Below are 18,684 nucleotides of genomic sequence, written 5' to 3' on the forward strand. Positions count from 1 at the left end.
CTGTTTTTGTTTTGTTGAGTGAGGGATAAATAATGGCCAGGACACTGGGGATAACTCTCCTGCTCTTCTTCAAAATAGTGCCATGGCATCTTTTATGTTCACCTGAGAGAACAGAAGGGGCCTCGGTTTAACATCTCAGCCGAAAGACAGCACCTCCGACAGTGCAGCACTCTCTCAGTGCAGCACTAGAGTGTCAGCCTAGATTTATGTGCTCAAGTCACTGGACAAAGGACTTGAAGCTACAACCTGCTGACTCAGAGGCGAGAGTGCTACCCACTGAGCCACAGTTGACAAATAACGCCTTTCACCACTTCAGGATGTCCCAAAGTGCTTCACAGCCAATGAAGTACTGTAGTCACTGTTGTAATGTAGAGAAATGCGGCAGCCAATTTGCGCACAGCAAGTTCCCACAAACAATGAGACAAATGACAAGATAATCTTTTTTTTTTAAGTGATGTTGGTTGAGGGATAAGAATTGACCAGGACTCCCCTGCTCTTCTTCGAATCGTGCCAGGCCACCCGAGGGGGCAGACGGGGCCTCGGTTTAACGTCTGATCCGAAAGACGGCATCTGTGACAGAACGGTACTCTCTCAATACAGCATTCCCTCAGCACAGCACTGAAGTATCAGCCTAGATTGCATGTTCAAGTCTCTGGAGTGGGACTTGAACCCATGACCCTCTGACTCAGAGGTGAGCGTGCTACCACTGAGCCAATGCTGACACCTATAAAACAAAAACAGATTATTTATACTGCTATAATTTATGTAGAAGTCAGCAAGGAATGTATTATGAAGAGATTCAGGGGGACAGGTTCCAAAGATAACTATTCTTTACAATGAGTTACTGCCAATGGGAAAACAGATGTTAAGACTGCTTTGGCTGGCACCAAAGCAATGAGGTTTTCACACAGCGCTAGCACTCTCTAGTAAATTGAAAATCCTGAGTCAATTTAATATTAGAGTCAAATCTAATTTGTCACAGTGTTTCTCCGACATGCAGTATTAGATGAGCAGAAATTTTCTCCAATTAAATATTGGGAAGACCGAAGCCATTGCCTTTGGCTCCTGCCACAAACTCTATTCCCTGGCCACCAACTCCATCCCTCTCCCTGGCCATTGTTATGCTAAACTGAAGATTGACCATGAGGAACATGGAAACATTTGAGTGATAATAAAACACAATAGGTTCGATTCTCAAGTCGAACTATGCTCTCTTAGCTTGATGAGCACCTTTGATTTGTTTAAAAAATATTTCTATTGCTGAATGTTGCAAATAAATAAATCTTGACAACAAAATTCATGAAGGTCCAAAAAGTTGAATTCGATACCTGTTGCATGGGATGCTCCAATCATTCTACCACGTATCAATCCCTCTCGTTCAGAGTTTCTAACCAGCATCACTTTACTAGGTAGGATATCCCGAATGTACTCCTCAAGTTCATCTTTTAGATTAACTGACAAAAAAATTAGAAAGCAAAGGGTATTTACTAGTAGGCAGGATGAAGGGGGACAGCTGAAATATTAACCTATCTTTATCTTTCAGATGCTGATGGACCTGCCAGGCAAGTCCAGCATTTTGCACTGTTAGGGTAGATGTTAAATAGCAGGCAGCTGGCCACTCAATTGTTCAGGCCTTGAGGCCCAGTACACTTTCGGGGCTGGGCCTCGTTAGCAATTGGCCAGCTGAGAACGAGCAGGCCACCGGGATTCGGGGCAGCCAGAATATCGCGCAGTCCGTCTGGAAGGTAGGTAGGTTTGGGAGCAGGGGTTCCAATCACAAGAGGGTGGGGCACTCCCGGAGAGGCAGCGGCCCGGGCTGGTTTTGTGTATCATAAAATGACAATTGGGTTTCCACGTACATCATTATGCCCGCGATTTGCATTTTAAGGGGGACCTAGCGCCTGACTCAAGGGTTGGCTCGGAGGGATGATTGCGGAGGCCACAGGAATGCAAAGTTAAGTCATTTGCTACCATACATGAGGTGCTACAACCTCGATGCCGTCAGGGCGGGGGGAAGGGGGTGGGTGGGCGAGGCCGTAAAATCTACCCAACTGTATCTGCGGACTTACGGTCCTGGTTTAAGAAGGATGATATGGAATTTGACATCCACCAAGGCGAAGGAAAGTTTGAAAAGAGGATGAAAATTAGAGGAGGGCTGAATATGACTCACTGAAATCACTATTGTCATCTACAAGGATAATTTCATGTAGCAGGTTTACTGGAGAACGATCCAGCACACTCTGTACTGTCCGCAGCAGAGCTGATAAAGCTTCATTATAAAAACAGATAATAATGCTGGCAGAAGGTAAATTCACTGCGTAGCTCTTTTCTTTACACCTGACAACAAAAGAAAGTCGATTAGCGTTGAACACAAAAAAAAGGAGACGTCAACGTCTGAAGCAAAATTATCTTTGCTGAATAATATTTTTCAATTTTTTTTTGTTTTGTTTGAGGAACGCTGCAGTCGTAAGCCAGAATTTGCATCAAATTAAGTTAGTACTGTTGGGGAGAGTTTAAACTAGTTTGGCAGGGGGAACCCGAGAACAAATTCACTAGGGAAGGAAGTAAAGCTGAAATTGGAAAGCAAGAATGTAGAAAGTGAAGCTGTAAGACAGAGGAAACAAGGATTAGTAAGTAGTAATCAAGGAGGTCTTCCTGTGCTAAATGGTATTTACTTCAATGCAAGGAGTATAGCGAATAACATAGAAACATAGAAAATAGGTGCAGGAGTAGGCCATTCGGCCCTTCGAACCTGCACCACCATTCAATATGATCATGGCTGATCATTCCCTCAGTACCCCTTTCCTGCATTCTCTCCATACCCCTTGATCCCTTTAGCCGTAAAGGACACATCTAACTTCCTTTTGAATATATCTAATGAACTGGACTCAATAACTTTCTGTGGTGGAGAATTCCACAGGTCCACAATTCTCTGAGTGAAGAAGTTTCTCCTCATCTCGGTCCTAAATGGCTTACCCTTTATCCTTGGACTGTGACCCGTGGTTCTGGACTTCCCCAACATCGGGAACATTCTTCTTGCATCTAACCTGTCCAATCCCATTAGAATTTTATATGTTTCTATGAGATCCCTTCTCATTCTTCTAAATTCCAGTGAATATAAGCCCAGTCGATCCTGTCTTTCTTCATATGTCAGTTCTGTCATCCCGGGAATCAGTCTGGTGAACCTTCGCTGCACTCCCTCAATAGCAAGAATGTCCTTCCTCAGATTAGGAGACCAAAACTGTACACAATATTCAAGGTGGGGCCTCACCAAGGCCCTGTACAACTGCAGTAAGACCTCCCTGCTCCTATACTCAAATCCTCTCGCTATGATGGCCAACATGCCATTTGCCACCTTCACTGCCTGCTGTACCTGCATCCAACTTTCAATGACTGATGTACCAAGACACCCAGGTCCTGTTGCACCTTCACTTTTTCTAATCTGTCACCATTCAGATAAATCTGCCTTCGTGTTTTTGCCACCAAAGTGGATAACCTCACATTTATCCACATTATACTGCATCTGCCATGCATTTGCCCACTCACCTAACCTGTCCCAAGTCACCCTGCAGCCTCATAGCATCCTCCTCACAGCTCACACTGCCACCCAGCTTAGTGTCATCTGCAAACTTTGAGATATTACATTCAATTCCTTTATCTAAAACATTAATGTATATTGTAAATAGCTGGGGTCCCAGCACTGAATCTTGCGGTACCCCACTAGTCACTGCCTGCCATTCTGAAAAGGACCCGTTCATTCCTACTCCTTGCTTCCTGTTTGTCAACCAGTTCTCTATCCACATCAATACATTACCCCCAATACCATGTGCTTTAATTTTGCAACCTAATCTCTTATGTGGGACCTTGTCAAGAGCCTTTTGAAAGTCCAAATACACCACATCCACTGGTTCTCCCATTCTACTAGTTACATCCTCAAAAAATTCTAGAAGATAGTCAATATCATATACCGACAGCTAAATACTGTAGAGTCTCTGGAGGAATATAGAAAGTTCAGAGGTAAAATTAAAAAGGATATTAGGAATGCTAAGAGAGAGCATGAAAAATTCTTGGCAAGTAAAATTAAGGAAACTCCAAAGATGTTCTATAAATATGTCGAGGACCAACCAGAGAGCTGTCCATCCTGGACTGGGTGATGTGTAATGAGAAGGGACTAATTAGCAATCTTGTTGTGCGAGGCCCCTTGGGGAAGAGTGACCATAATATGGTAGAATTCTTTATTAAGATGGAGAGTGACACAGTTAATTCAGAAACTAATATCCTGAACTTAAGGAAAGCTAACTTCGACGGCATGAGGCGTGAATTGGCTAAAATAGACTGGCAAAGGATACTTAAAGGGTTGACAGTGGATGGACAATGGCAAACATTTATAGATCACATGGATGAACTTCAACAAGTGTACATTCCTGTCTGGAGTAAAAACAAAACAGGGAAGGTGGCTCAACCGTGGCTAACAAGGGAAATTAAGGATAGTGTTAGATCCAAGAAAAGGCATATAAATTGGCCTGAAAAAGCAGCAAACCAGAGGACTGGGAGAAATTTAGAATTCAGCAGAGGAGTACAAAGGGTTTAATTAGGAGGGGGAAAATAGAGTACGAGAGAAAGTTTGCCGGAAACATAAAAACCGACTGCAAAAGCTTCTATAGATATGTGAAGAGAAAAAGATTAGTGAAGACAAACGTAGGTCCCTTGCAGTCAGACTCAGGTGAAATTATAATGGGGAACAAAGAAATGGCAGACCAATTGAACAAATACTTTGGTTCTGTCTTCACAAAGGGTCTAGTAGAAGGAGGAACTGAAGGATATCCTTATAAAGCGGGAAATTGTGTTGGGGAAATTGATGGGATTGAAGGCGGATAAATCCCCGGGGCCTAATTGTCTGCATCCCAGAGTACTTAGGGAAGTGGCCCTAGAAATAGTGGATGCATTGGTGATCATTTTCCAACAGTCTATCGACTCTGGAGCAGTTCCTATGGACTGGAGGATAGCTAATGTAACACCACTTTTTAAAAAAGGAGGGAGAGAGAAAACAGCTAATTATAGACCGGTTAGCCTGACATCAGTAGTGGGGAAAATGTTGAAATCAATTATTAAGGATGAAATAGCAGCGCATTTGCAGAGCAGTCACAGGATTGGTCCAAGTCAGCATGGATTTATGAAAGGGAAATCGTGCTTGACAAATCTTCTGGAATTTTTTGAGGATGTAACTAGTAGAGTGGACAAGGGAGAACCAATGGATGTGGTGTATTTGGACTTTCAAAAGACCTTTGACAAGGTCCCACATAAGAGATTGGTGTGCAAAATCAAAGCACATGGTATTGGGGGTAATGTACTGGCGTGGATAGAGAATTGGGATAGGAAGCAGAGAATCGGGATAAACAGGTTCTTTTCGGAATGGGAGGCAGTGACTAGTGGGGTGCCGCAGGGATCAGTTCTGGGACCCCAGCTCTTTACAATATATATTAATGATTTGGATGAAGGAATTGAGTGTAATATCTCCAGGTTTGCCGATGACACTAAACTGGGTGGCGGTGTGAGCTGCGAGGAGGATGCTAAGAGGCTGCAGGGTGATTTGGACAGGTTAGGTGAGTGGACAAATGCATGGCAGATGCAGTATAATGTGGATAAATGTGAGGTTATCCACTTTGGTGGCAAAAACACGAAGGCAGAATATTATCTGAATGGCGGCAGATTAGGAAAAGGGGAGGTGCAACGAGACCTGGGTGTCATGGTTCATCAGTCATTGAAAGTTGGCATGCAGGTACTGAAGGCGGCAAATGGCATGTTGGCCTTCATAGCTAGGGGATTTGAGTATAGGAGCAGGGAGGTCTTACTGCAATTGTACGGGGCCTTGGTGAGGCCTCACCTGGAATACTGTGTTCAGTTTTGGTCTCCTAATCTGAGGAAGGACGTTCTTACTATAGAGGGAGTGCAGCGAAGGTTCACCAGACTGATTCCAGGGATGGCTGGACTGACATATGAGGAGAGACTGGATCAACTGGGCCTTTATACACTGGAGTTTAGAAGGATGAGAGGGGATCTCATAGAAACATTTAAGAATCTGACGGGACAGGACAGGTTAGATGCAGGAAGAATGTTCCCAATGTTGGGGAAGTCCAGAACCAGGGCACACAGTCTTAGGATAAGGGGTAGGCCATTTAGGATTGAGATGAGGAGAAACTTCTTCATGCAGAGAGTTGTTAACCTGTGGAATTCCCTGCCGCAGAGAGTTGTTGATGCCAGTTCATTGGATATATTCTAGAGGGAGTTAGATACGGTCCTTACGGCTAAAGGGCTCAAGGGGTATGGAGAGAAAGCAGGAAAGGGGTACTGAGGTGAATGATCAGTCATGATCTTATTAAATGGCGGTGCAGGCTCGAAGGGCCGAATGGCCTACTCCTGCACTTATTTTCTGTTTCTATTTCTTATGGTGGCCTGGTCAATATTTATCCCTTAATCGACATTAAAATAACTGTTTAGCTGGTCATTATCACATTGCTGTTTGTGGGAGTTTGCTGTGCGCAAATTGGCTGCCGCATTTGCCCCATTACGACAGTGACTACACTCCAAAGTACTTCTTTGGCTTGAGACATCCAGTGGTCGTGAAAGTCGCCATTTAAATGCAAATCTTTCTGTGCTCGCAAACCTATCCACCCGATCCATCATTGCCTCAATTTAAAAATGAATTATTTCCTTCCTTTCCTTCCAATTGGTCACCTCCCCTTCCTGTCCCATCTCCCCTTGCCTCGCATTCCCTTTCCACAGTCCTCCTACTCTGCCTTGATGTTTCCACTTTCCCATTGCACTTCTAGTATCATTCCCCATGTCCACTTCTCATTGCTATCTTCCACTTTCTTTCTTCTTGCTTTTGCTTGCTACCCTCTCCTGTTTTGTCTCTTTCTGCTTGAGCCTAAAAATGTGTCTCCTCTAATGACCCTTACTGTTTGCCTCACCTTGACCTATCCCAGCTAAATATTCCACCCTCCTCCATCTCCTTTCTCTCACTCATTCTTCATCCTCAACCTCCATTCTTACTCATCCCATTCCTATCCGTTCCAATAGTGTCACCCAAACTCCCTGGAAAGGATAATCCCCACATGAACTCTGATGCCTAATCTTTACGGGTTTGGGCCACTCCCTCCTGCTACTGTGACAACTGCATAATCTTCGCCAGTTTTGGAAACCAACACTTTACTTTCAAAGTTCTACAAGTGCTTATAATGCACTTGCTAACATTACAAGCAATTCCAGTGCTTTGGAAACTAGAGCCCTGCTGTCAGATACCATCGAGGATTAGTCAGTCGGACATTAGAAAGTGAATGCGGCATAACAGACCAGGAAAGGAATGAAGCAAGTACGAAACTGGGAGGCTGCAGGTCTAGGAATTGGATGAAGTGGATATGAAAGGCCTGGGAACGGGGAGCATCAGGGAAGGTGGCAGAATGTCTGAGAAAGGGAGGCAGAGGGAAGGGACAATAGTGGAGGACTAGACCATGGGGAGGAGACAGTGGTGGGGGACTAGGCAACAGTGCAGGCCTATTAAAAAACATTTCGCAGCCAATGAATTACTTGGTGTTATCCGCGTTGTACTATAAGCAAACGCAGCACACCATTATGGTTCCATAAACAGGAATTAGATAAATGGTTCAATACAGTGTGCCACCATGAAAGGTCCATATTGTATTCCCTTTGTGTATGCAAGAATATGGATGTATGAATTGAGCACTTCAATCACTTTTCATCATTCGTATAACAAAGTCAAACACATTAAGGTTGCACTCTCTCACAAACTAAAATGTTAATAACTATAAATTTGAATAGTATTGTAATTACATGGGAATGGGAGGGGGGGGGGCTGTTGAGACTCATGATTTTGTTTTGTATGCAACAGAGCTAGAGAATCTCATATTGTGTGGTATCAAATCTAGAAAGATACAGCAGCCATTTTTCTCCATTTCTATGACCATTTGTTTTTTGCAAAGACATTATAGTTTGAAATTCACTAAGTTGACTAAATTAATTACTGGATACCTTTTGATTATGATGAAACATCACAAAATTTAGATACTGGGTTCTGCACAAAACAACGTGTATTTATATAGTGCCTTAAACATAGCCAAATGTCCCGATGTGCCTCACAGTTAGGGGACAGACTCGAACAGGGTATCTTGAAAAGGTGGTTGAAAGTGCTGTTAAAGAGGCAACTTCTAAGGAAGATTTTGAAGATGGGGAGAGATGGAGTAAGAGACATGGGGATGGCTGAAAGCTCTGAAACTGACGGCAGAGGGGAGGAAGGAGAGACACGTAATTAACTAGCTTAGGAAGAGCTAAAGGTGCAGACATGGACATAGGGATCAATGAGGTTACAACGGTGGATGGTGGAGGGGTTTGAAGATGAGGATTTTGAAGTTGATGCTAGTAGAGCTGGGCAAGGATTCAAGTGGCATGGTGAGAAGGATTGTGTCTAGCATAGCATGCGAGCTGAAGACTTCTGGATGAGTTGTTGCAGGGTGGAGGTCAGGAAAGCAGCAAGAAGGGCATCGGAATTTAATATTAATATACATTGATACGTGCAAGTGGAAATGTGGAGTGCATCTTTAAATCAGGCAATAACTAGAAGTTAAGAACTTGCTTTGGGTCTCTGGTATCAGGAACATCTCTTCTGTAGCCCAAACGATTACTGATGAGCACATTGAAAGCATGTTTCTGGTATCCCGCATTCCGAATTTGTTGATCTACTTCATTGAAAATCATACCTGAAAAAAATATATTTTGACGTTATTGAAGTAAGTATGTTAGAACATTTACATTAACACATTAGCATGTTTTACAGGGACCAAGTTTCAAGGTCAGAAAATTCAAACAATGACCATCTGCTCTTATCTAAATTCCCTTCATTTTTCTCCCACGTCGAGCTCCTGAGCCCTCAGCAATGCTGCTCTGCACCAACAAGGGGACACAGACAGTGGGCAAAACTGTGGCAGGTGGTGCTCAAAGTGAGGACATGTGAGGTCTTCCCTTTCAGATCCCAGAAAGACAAAGTGGAATATTTTCTTAGTGAGAGACTGGGGGGTGGAAATTCAGTCGCGCCCATTTTGAATCGTTAATCCAGGCAGAGGGGTAGTTTTAGCGCCTTGAAAATGTTTGTGCCTCCCGCCGAGAAATTTGTTGCAATCGGACGAAGAGCTGACAGTGGCGCTAAATCAACCGTTACACACTTGACCTGGGGGGTGGGGGGCGCTAACGAAAATGCTGCCGCAAAATTTGGCCAAACCTTTGCGCATGGTCCGAAGTCCAATTCAGATCCCTGAAATAGCCGAGACTTAAAGGCACGACAAGGTATGTATGCACATGCGCAGCTCCACCTCCTCACTGACCTGAGAGCGGGAAAATGGAGGAGCAGGGAGGAAGGCAGTGAGCGTACTGCTTCTCAGACATGGCCCTTGAGGCCTTGCTTGAGGCTGTTGAGAGGCACAACAATGCGCTACATCCTGGAGGGGGACAAAGGCCATCGCCAAGGGTGTTCAGGAGGCTGTGGAGTGAGGAGGCCTAGCACGTCTCTGCCCGTGACACGGTGGCGAGGACAGCAACACAATGTCGCAAAAAATTCAACATCCTCACTAGGGTACCCTTTACATTAATCTTGCAATGCATTCATGTGAGCCTCACTGTCTTACACAATATAAAGGATTTACACTGCCCGCCCCATCTCTGTGTACCAGGCCTTGCTCTTTGTTGCTGGAGACACCCTAAAACTTCTCTATCGCCTCACCAGACATGCCCCGCCCATCCAAGCATCTCTCACCACCTAGCTCCCTGACTCAGCCAGATGACATCCACCAACAACTTTTAATTCTCCATATGAGGTCACAGGCCATCAGCCTTATACTTACACGTAGTTCTTTATCCCCAAATCCCACCTTTGACACATCCACGCAGGCTGAGATGCAGTGATGCAGACCTCGCGACATTGGTAGCGTGTCACTTACTGCTGCACTGGAGGTCTTGCTCCTGGGGGGGGGTGTCTAACGTCGAGACATCCTGTACACACATGGGGGCAGAGGCCTTCAAGGTTAAAAGGAAGAATCTGGGAGGAGATAGCTCAATCCATCACTGCAACGAGTGTTGTCCCTAGGACCTAGATCAGTGCTGCAAAAAATTAAATGACCTCACACGACTGGTCACAGTGAGTGAAGGCTTCAGCAAATGCCATATCCCGCCATTTGCACCACAAGCCTCACGCAATGCACCACACCCCAAGGTTGTCTGCCTATTTGTAAGTCTCTGCAGTGGAATTGGAACCCACAACCTTCTGACTCAGTGGCGAGAGTGCTACCCACTGAACCACGGCTGAATCCTAGCTATCTTTTGGTTTCATCCTTAGCTATTTGAAGAACAAATTTCTTCCAACGAGCAACACTTTAGACTTGTCAGCATAAAATCCCATCTGCATTTGCTCTCCCCACTCATTTTTATTCAATTTATTCTATTATTTCACATTATTAAAAACAGTTAGATGCTGGTATAGGGGGCGGAAGGGGACTGTGGGATTTTTCTGATTGGATATATTAAGTTTGGTGTCAAAGTCCTTTATCATCTGTATTTATGATACGCAAGATACGATAGATGTAATGCAGAGTAAGAATTCCTGCCTATTTACAGTCAATAAGCAGAAAATCTAGCCCATGATAAATAACAGAACTTTCTACAGAAAAGTAAGCTCCTCTACCACATCAAAATGTTATATCTTAGCAACATTTTTTTCCAGTGCATATTTTCCCCCGAATCTTTACATTGTTAGAGTTGCAATTACAAACCTGACTGAGTATTCTTGACGTAAAGCAATTTTTCAAAAAATATATTTGCAGATGAATGACTAAACCATTTTAAAAGGATTACTTATTACAACGCAGCTGCAAACACTTAAAATAAGTCATTACTGGAAAACTACACAGTTGAAGTTTAACCCTGCCAGTAATTGAAATACTCAACTGTTTACAGTAGTGCCAACACATTTCATCTTTCTCAGCAAATCTCCAAATGCAAAAATCTTGCCTAAAATTCTCGCTCCCAGAAAATAATTTTCTTCCACAGCCTCATGATTCTTAGCCGTGTTTTATTTTAAGAACTGTACTTTCGTCCACACACAGTCACTGTGTAGTTCTACATGTTATTCCACATGGCTGGATATCAAGCTGTTTTAATGTTAGTGAGTACGTTTGTATGAAATTCTTTTTATTTATGCAAGAGTTGCCTGTTTATTTTAACTTTTCCGTTAAAAATGTACATAAAGGAATTTCATGGGGACGCATTAAGTATGCATCCATTAATATTTGAATAGGCAGTCTTAAACATTCATTCCCTCCACCACCGGCGCACCGTGGCTGCAGTGTGTACCATCGACAAGATGCACTGCAGCAACTCGCCAAGGCTTCTTCGACAGCATCTCCAAAACCCACGACCTCTACTGCCTAGTTGGACAAGGGCAACAAGTGCATGGGAACACTATCACCTCCAAGCTCCCCTTCAAGTCACGCAGCATCCTGACTTGGAAATATATCGCTGTTCCTTCATCGTCGCGGAGTCAAAATCCTGGAACCCCTCCCGAACAACACGATGGGAGTACCTTCACCACACGGACTGCAGCGATTCAAGGTGGCGGCTCATCACCACCTTCTCAAGGGCAATTAGGGATGGGCAATAAATGCTGGACTTGCCAGCGACATCCACATTCCAGGAACAAATTTTAAAGAAAAGGCAATAAAATCCTTACATCCCTCCCCAGTATTATTGTGGACTGTGCACTCATCCCATTTATTCTTCTGTTAAATTTGCAGGATTACCATTTTAGATGCAATGTTTGTTAATCAGCCGAAATATAAAAGGTTTCTTTCTGAGGGCAAGAGACAATGGGATTGAAATTGGTCACGCCCTGCACCGAGCTCCCGAACATGGGCTCTTGAGGCCGTGTGGAAATCCATCCCCATCTATATCTTCGTGGCAAGCCGCAGGCACCTGCCCGCCTCCACAGACATCTTGGCCCGCAAGACGTTTTTCGGGATGGGGAGGGGGATGGATCGGACAATCGAGGGGACGATCGCTAGAACTGTGGAGTCGAAAGGGGGGGCAGTGCGGGGAAGCATTCCTCATCCATCACAGAAAGGGTTTCCCCAAAAAAATTACCTTTCCTGGGTGGCCGTGGGGTCGGGGGGCGCTGAAGAATCCTGAGCAGGTAACAAATTTTGTAGAGGTGTACTTCAAAAATCATTGAGCCCCTCATGAACATATTTAAGGGGCCTCACAACTGTTTTAGGCATACGCCCAGGAATATATAAACAGGAATATATAAATCCTCACCTGTTTAGCAGTGGGACCAATGCTTGCGCAGATTGGGCGCAGGCTGTTCCACTGCTAAATTGGTATGCCTTGAGCCTGTTTTACACCCAAAGAACCAGAACAATGCCAACCAATTACTACCCGATTCTTTATTTATTTTTAAGGTATTTTTGCCCCGTCTCATTTCACTAGTAGGTTCATGAAGAGATTGTGGTGACACTGGCTTCCCTTGGTGCCTGGGCTCCCTGGAGTATTGTGTCCAATTCTGGGCACAGCACTTTAGGAAGGATGTGAAGGTCTTAGAGAGTGCAGAAAAGATTTACGAGAAGGATTCCAAGGATGAGGGACTTCAGTTACGTGGATAGACTGGAGGAGCTGGAGTTGTTCTCCTTCGAGCAGAGAAGTTTGAGAGGAGATTTGACAGAGGTGTTCGAAATCATGAGGTCTGGAAGAGTAGATCGAGAGAAACTGTTTCCATTGGCAGAAGGGTTGAGAACTAGAGGACATAGATTTAAGGTGATTGGCAAAAGAACCAAAGGCGACCTAAGAAAAAACTTCTTTACGTAGCGAGTGGTTAGGATCTGGAATGCGCTGCCTGAAAGGGTGGTGGAGGCAGACTCAATCGGGGCTTTCAAAAGGGAGTTACATAAGCACCTGAAAGAAAAAAATTTGCAGAGCTACAGGGAAAGGGCGGGGAGTGGGACTGGCTGAGGTACTCTAGCAGAGAGCTTCCACGGGCTTGACGGGCCAAATGGCCTCCTTCCGTGCGGTAACCTTTCTATGATTCATGCCCGAGATTCGTAGCTCAGTAGGGAAGAAGGGCTGTGAGTGAAACTCTTGTCCTTGCATTCTGCGGCACAGCACTGTCAAATATTTTTACAGTGGTTTCAGGGAAGGCAGAGGGTTAGCACAATACCTATCCCCTCCGAGATCTGGATTTGAATCGAGCCTAGGCCGATAGAATTAAAGTGCCTTTTTTCTACGGATTGGAAGGGTTCTATGTAGACCGAGTTTAAGCACTGGTTCCCACAGCACAAAACTGCCCATAATTTGGCACAAAATTGGCCATCTCACTCAGACCAACCAAAAGCTCTGTGACATAAACTGTTGCAAAAAGGTTTACACTGGTTTGGGCAGCACTCTTTTGTGGTTGGTGTTAAGGGTGTTGCTGGAGCATAGTAAAGACAACCGCAAACTATTTTGAAGATAACACTGAATACAGTGCTCTGAAACTCTGCTGAGTCTCTGAATATATTCAAGGCTGAGGTGAATAGATTTTAGGAGTCTAGGGGAATCAAGGGATATGAAAGATCGGTTGGGAAAGTGGAGTTGAGGTCTGATAGAGAATTCAAACAGGCTGTGAGAATTCAAAGACCCCAAGTCAGAGCTGCTACGTGAGTGGGAGCATGTTGCATTAAGTCATCAATCAACTTGACATTTTAGGATCTTTGGTAGCGAGCCAATTAAAGGTCAACAGAATATCAATTGAGCCAATAAGGTCAAAGAAGGCGCGTTCTTTTCTGTAAATTGATCAGGTATATGATCAGCCATTTTGGCCATGCGCTCTCAGAAGGACAAAGGCCTGGCTTAAAGCCAAGAGCTTGTTGCTGCTGCCAGAATAAAAGTTATGTTAAAACTACAACCGGAGTTCGCATTTCATTGAAAATTAAGAGATCTAACAATTTTGGCGTCACGAACACGATCGCTTAGGAAAGAAACTGAATTTTGGACATCGGACCTACATACTGAGGTAAGGACTCCTCTTTATAAAAGTCCTCGGTCAAAAGTCTAAATTCGCCTCCTCTTCTACGCGATTCCGAAAGCCTCCGGTTTGCGAACCCTCCGGTTGGTAGTCGGCTCGAGCTCCCATAGACGTATAACTTCGGCGGTGTGTTAGTTAGTTAATCACCGACCCACTGATCGGCTGGAAAGCCTACGACTCAAGACCCAAGAAAAGAAATCAGTATTATGGCAGCAGGAGATAAGAGCAAAGAATTGCCTACAACTGTTAAAGGTGGGCAGGCACCACCTGAGGTTTCGATAGATGAAATCCTCGAACAGTTGAAAGAATACATAGAGCAACAATTCGACTTATCTAAAACCTGTATTAAGATCGAACAAAAGTACGGAACCTCCAAAAGGACAATGGTCCTTGGACGAGATTAAAAGGGTCTGGGGAAAAACGACCTGTATGAAAATTAAAGAGCAAACTAGATGGTCCCTAGCCGTTATGGGACAGATCCAAAAGCGGAATGAAATTATAATGCGTTCCCAACACGATAGGGACCTGACCAGTACAAAGGACCAATTGCAAGCTGTTTGTGCACAGCTGCGACAGAAAAGACTTGAACTTAAAAAGTCGGAAGCGGAAGTTAAAGATCTTAAAGGTGAAATTAAAGAATGGAAGAAATCATTAGGTCAAGAGACAGTAATAGGAAAAGGAAAATGTATCGGTCAATTCCCAGGGTACCCATGTTTGGATAAATTAAAAGCGCAAACCCTAAGACACGGCCGAGGAATAGATACGGATTCTGAATCCTCCGACGATACAGGGTCGGAGGATGAAGAATTAGGGGTGTGCTTTGCCCCGTTTTAAAAAAAGATGAGTTGTAGTCAAATCAGAAGAGACTGCGGATGAGGGCGGAACCAAAAAAACGAGGAAAAGGGTGTATGCAGAATACTTATTTCATGATCCGGCAGACCCAGAGAAAACTGATAAATGGTCCAAGGAATTGCCCAATCCAAAGAAAGGGGGAATGAAAACGTGGGACCAATTGGACCGCTTAAGAAATATATATCAACTTCATCCCTCGGACAGAGTGCAAATTTTGACCATAATGGTGCCAAAAACACAAGGAAGAAAATTGCACAACAAGGTAGAAGAAGCTTTGGGGCAGGATGAGCAAGAATTAAACGCAGGATGGAAGGCGATTAAACACTGGCTGCAAGCCTTCAGTCCAGCTAAGACAGACTGGGGAAAAATTGCAGCCTGCCAACAGAAAGGAACAGAGGAGGTCCTGGAGTATGACGAGCGGTTTAGATGCACGTGGCTAGAACATTCGGGTATGAATAATACGGATGAGGAAATGGATGAACAAGTGTTTGGACCCCTGAAAGCAGCTTTCATGGCAGGTCTAAAGCCAGACCTGTCCAAAATGCTTAAGGTAGTGTTACCGGACTGGGAAGGTAGAGGAACTACCTTTGCAGCATTGGTGGATCGATGTAACCAATTAGATCGGGATATGGGAGCTAAAGTCCGAGCTGTACAGGCTGTGGGATGGAAATCCCAGGATTCCGATAAACAGTTATGAGGAAAATTACCCGGAAAATGTCATTATTGTGGAAAAGAAGGTCACTGGGCCAAGACGTGCAGGGCAAAACAGAAAGGTCGTGGCCGGGGAAGAGGACGCAGCCAGTGATACAATTCAGCCAACAAACCAGGCTTGTCACAAGATAATGACCTCATAGAAGCATTTAAGCGACTGACAACACAACAACAGAAGGAGTTACTTGGGATAGCAAAAAACGATTAGAGCCCACCCTGGCCCCCCTCCTCGCACTAATACAATAAAGGGGAGATGGGCTATATATAACTGTGAGGGCGGACTGTCTTTTAGACACAGGGACGGAATTAACATGCTTACCCATACAATATGCAGACTTTTTGCCGTTGGATGGTAGGGCACGTACAGCCTATGGAGTTGGGGGCCATAAAATGGAAATTAAAAGGACAACAAAGGTATTTATAGGGCTGGGTCCACATGAACTAACCACGCCGGTCTGGATAGGCCCAGTAGATCAACCCCTTTTGGGAATGGACGTTCTAATCCAAGTAGATTCATCATTGCATTTTGAGGATGGTCGGGTGACATGGTCAATTAGAACTTTGAAGAAAGAAGAATTGAAGGAACACCCGATATGGGCTAAAGATAAGAACGATTGTGGCCTACTCCAGATGGAGCCTGCGGCATTTACCGGGACCAAGCCTCCATGCACTAAACAGTATCCCGTCAGTCCAACTGCCATCGCGGGAATCTTACCGGTTATTCAGCAATTGGAGAAACAAGGGGTGCTTATTAAAACGCATAGCTCCACCAATAGTCCCGTGTCGCCGGTACAGAAATCTAATGAGACTTGGTGTTTGACTGTCGATTATTGGAAAGCTAACCAGTGTATTGATCAAAAAGCTCCTTTGGTCGCAGATCCCTCCACCATTTTTAATGCCCTCAAACCGGAATATAAATATTTCTCGGTTATAGATATGGACAAAGGATTTTGGTCGGTGCCTCTGGCACCGGAGGTTTGATAGTGGCTTGCTTTCACGGTCCAAGGACAACAGTATACTTGGTCCCGGTTACCGCAGGGTTTCCACAACAGCCCTACGATATTCCACATGGCTTTACAAAGCTATTTGCGAGAATTACCTCCCCTGTCATCCACAGTCTTCCAATATGTAGACGATATCCTGCTAGCTTCAAACACGGAAGAACAGCATGAACAAGATTTACGAGCTTTGCTGGACCAACTTTGGCTGAAAGGACATAAAGCCAGCATCGACAAAGCACAAATATCCCAAAAAGAGGTTGTATACCTGGGACAAAAGATTTCACAAGGAAAGAGAGAACTTACCCAGGATAGAACTGCAGTCATTCGGGCTGCTAAAAAACCCACCATTATTCAGGAACTAAGGTCTTTTTTGGGATTGTGTAACTTTAACAGAAATTGGATTGACTCCTTCACATAGCTTGCTCAGCCATTGAATTATATTTTAAAGGGGAAACGTGCCTCTAAAGAAGCCATCACCCTCACTAAGTGGCCTTCCTGAGTTTGAAAAAGTCTTTGTGTTCGGCACCGGCTCTGGGAATCCCCGCCAGTGGTAAGCCATTTACCCTGTTTGTCCATGAGAAAGAAGGATATATGACAGCTATACTGACACAAAAACATGGGGATCGGCAAAGATCTATTGGCTATTATTCGGCAAAACTGGATGCGGTAGCCCTCAGATGGGGAAGTTGCCTAAGGGCCATGGAAGCTACATGTCGAGCGGTAATGACCACTGCGGGTCTAGTCCTCAACCAAATGCTGATTGTCAAGTGTCCCCACACCGTACACGCTTTGCTGTCTATGAATAGAATGTCTCAGGTGATGGCAGCTAGATAGACCCGCTGGACAGCAGTTTTGGAAGCTCCTAATCTCCATATCGTCCAGGCCAGCTCGGTTAATCCCGCAACTATGCTCCCGATGTCAGAATCGAGGGAGCAAGAGGGGGGAGAATGTGAAGAGCATGACTGCGTGGAGATTTTAAAAGAAACAGAAGAAGCAGCCTTAGCAGCAGAGGAGCCTCTGCACAACTCAGATCTCATCCTGTTTACAGATGGTTCCTCCTTTGTTGACAATGGTACCAGAAAAGCAGGATGGGTAGTTACAACCTTATATGAGGTAGTGGCAAAAGGATGTTTACCCTAAGGAACGTCAGCACAACAGGCTGAGTTACGGGCCCTATCAGAAGCATGTCGAATAGCAGAAGGACAGACAGCTAATGTCTACACAGATTCGCGTTATGCTTTTGAAGTCGCTCACGACTTTGGTTTGTTATGGCGGAAAAGAGGATTCCTCACTGCTGCTGGTACACCTATCCGAAATGGAAAAGAAGTCCGAGACTTACTAGAGGCCATACAATTACCTCAGGAAGTGTCCATCCTGAAGTGTAAGGCCCATACCAAGGAAAATACCACGGAAACACAGGGAAATGCCCTAGCCGACCAGGCAGCTAAAGATGCCGCCTCACAGGGCGTTCCCCCAGAAGAACCAACACAGATGTGCAGATTGAAAGCACTCAGGACTCTGACACGAGACCTTCAAACAATGCAAGGCGAGTGCTCCCGAGAGGAAAAATGGACATGGATTGAGGCAGGAATTAAGCTATGCGAAGATGGTGTCTGGAGACAAAGAGTTACCGACAAGCCAGTCGCGCCACAAGCGCTTATGCCTTTTTTAGCCCAACAGATCCACTCGTGGGGACACTTGGCGGCACGGTTCCAGAAAAGCTGGTGGGGTCGGGGATTTAAAAAACATGCCCAGCTGGTAGCAGACCGCTGTGTGGTCTGCCAGAAAAATAATTCTGGACCCATCACGGTAATGCCCCAACTGAGGCCCACTGCCCCTGTCGGACCATTCCAACATCTGCAGGTTGATTATATATCTCTTCCTTCATGCCAAGGATGCACTAACATTCTTGTCATGGTCGACAGATTCTCTAGATGGGTAGAAGCTGTCCCAACTAAAAGAACCACAGCCAATCACACTGCAAAGGTCTTGTGTAACGATTAC

The 18,684-nt window shown here is 44.7% G+C and overlaps 1 protein-coding gene across 4 annotated transcripts in view; it reads right to left on the bottom strand.

The window, feature by feature from the left end:
• Positions 1–18,684, bottom strand: part of galnt11 (UDP-N-acetyl-alpha-D-galactosamine:polypeptide N-acetylgalactosaminyltransferase 11 (GalNAc-T11)) — a 203,101-nt gene that overhangs the window by 56,255 nt on the left and 128,162 nt on the right. For 3 of the 4 annotated variants that reach the window (XM_070881652.1, XM_070881653.1, XM_070881654.1), the window contains exons 4-6: positions 8,651–8,774; positions 2,171–2,337; positions 1,329–1,454 (exon numbers count right to left, since the gene is read on the bottom strand). In XM_070881652.1, the coding sequence (XP_070737753.1) occupies positions 1,329–1,454; positions 2,171–2,337; positions 8,651–8,774 (417 nt within the window). Of the gene's footprint in view, positions 1–300; positions 725–1,328; positions 1,455–2,170; positions 2,338–8,650; positions 8,775–18,684 lie in introns of those variants that run through there. The other variant, XM_070881655.1, reaches the window with a different exon arrangement.

This window comes from Pristiophorus japonicus, chromosome 5, assembly GCF_044704955.1.
Source record: "Pristiophorus japonicus isolate sPriJap1 chromosome 5, sPriJap1.hap1, whole genome shotgun sequence".
NCBI lineage: Eukaryota > Metazoa > Chordata > Chondrichthyes > Pristiophoridae > Pristiophorus > Pristiophorus japonicus.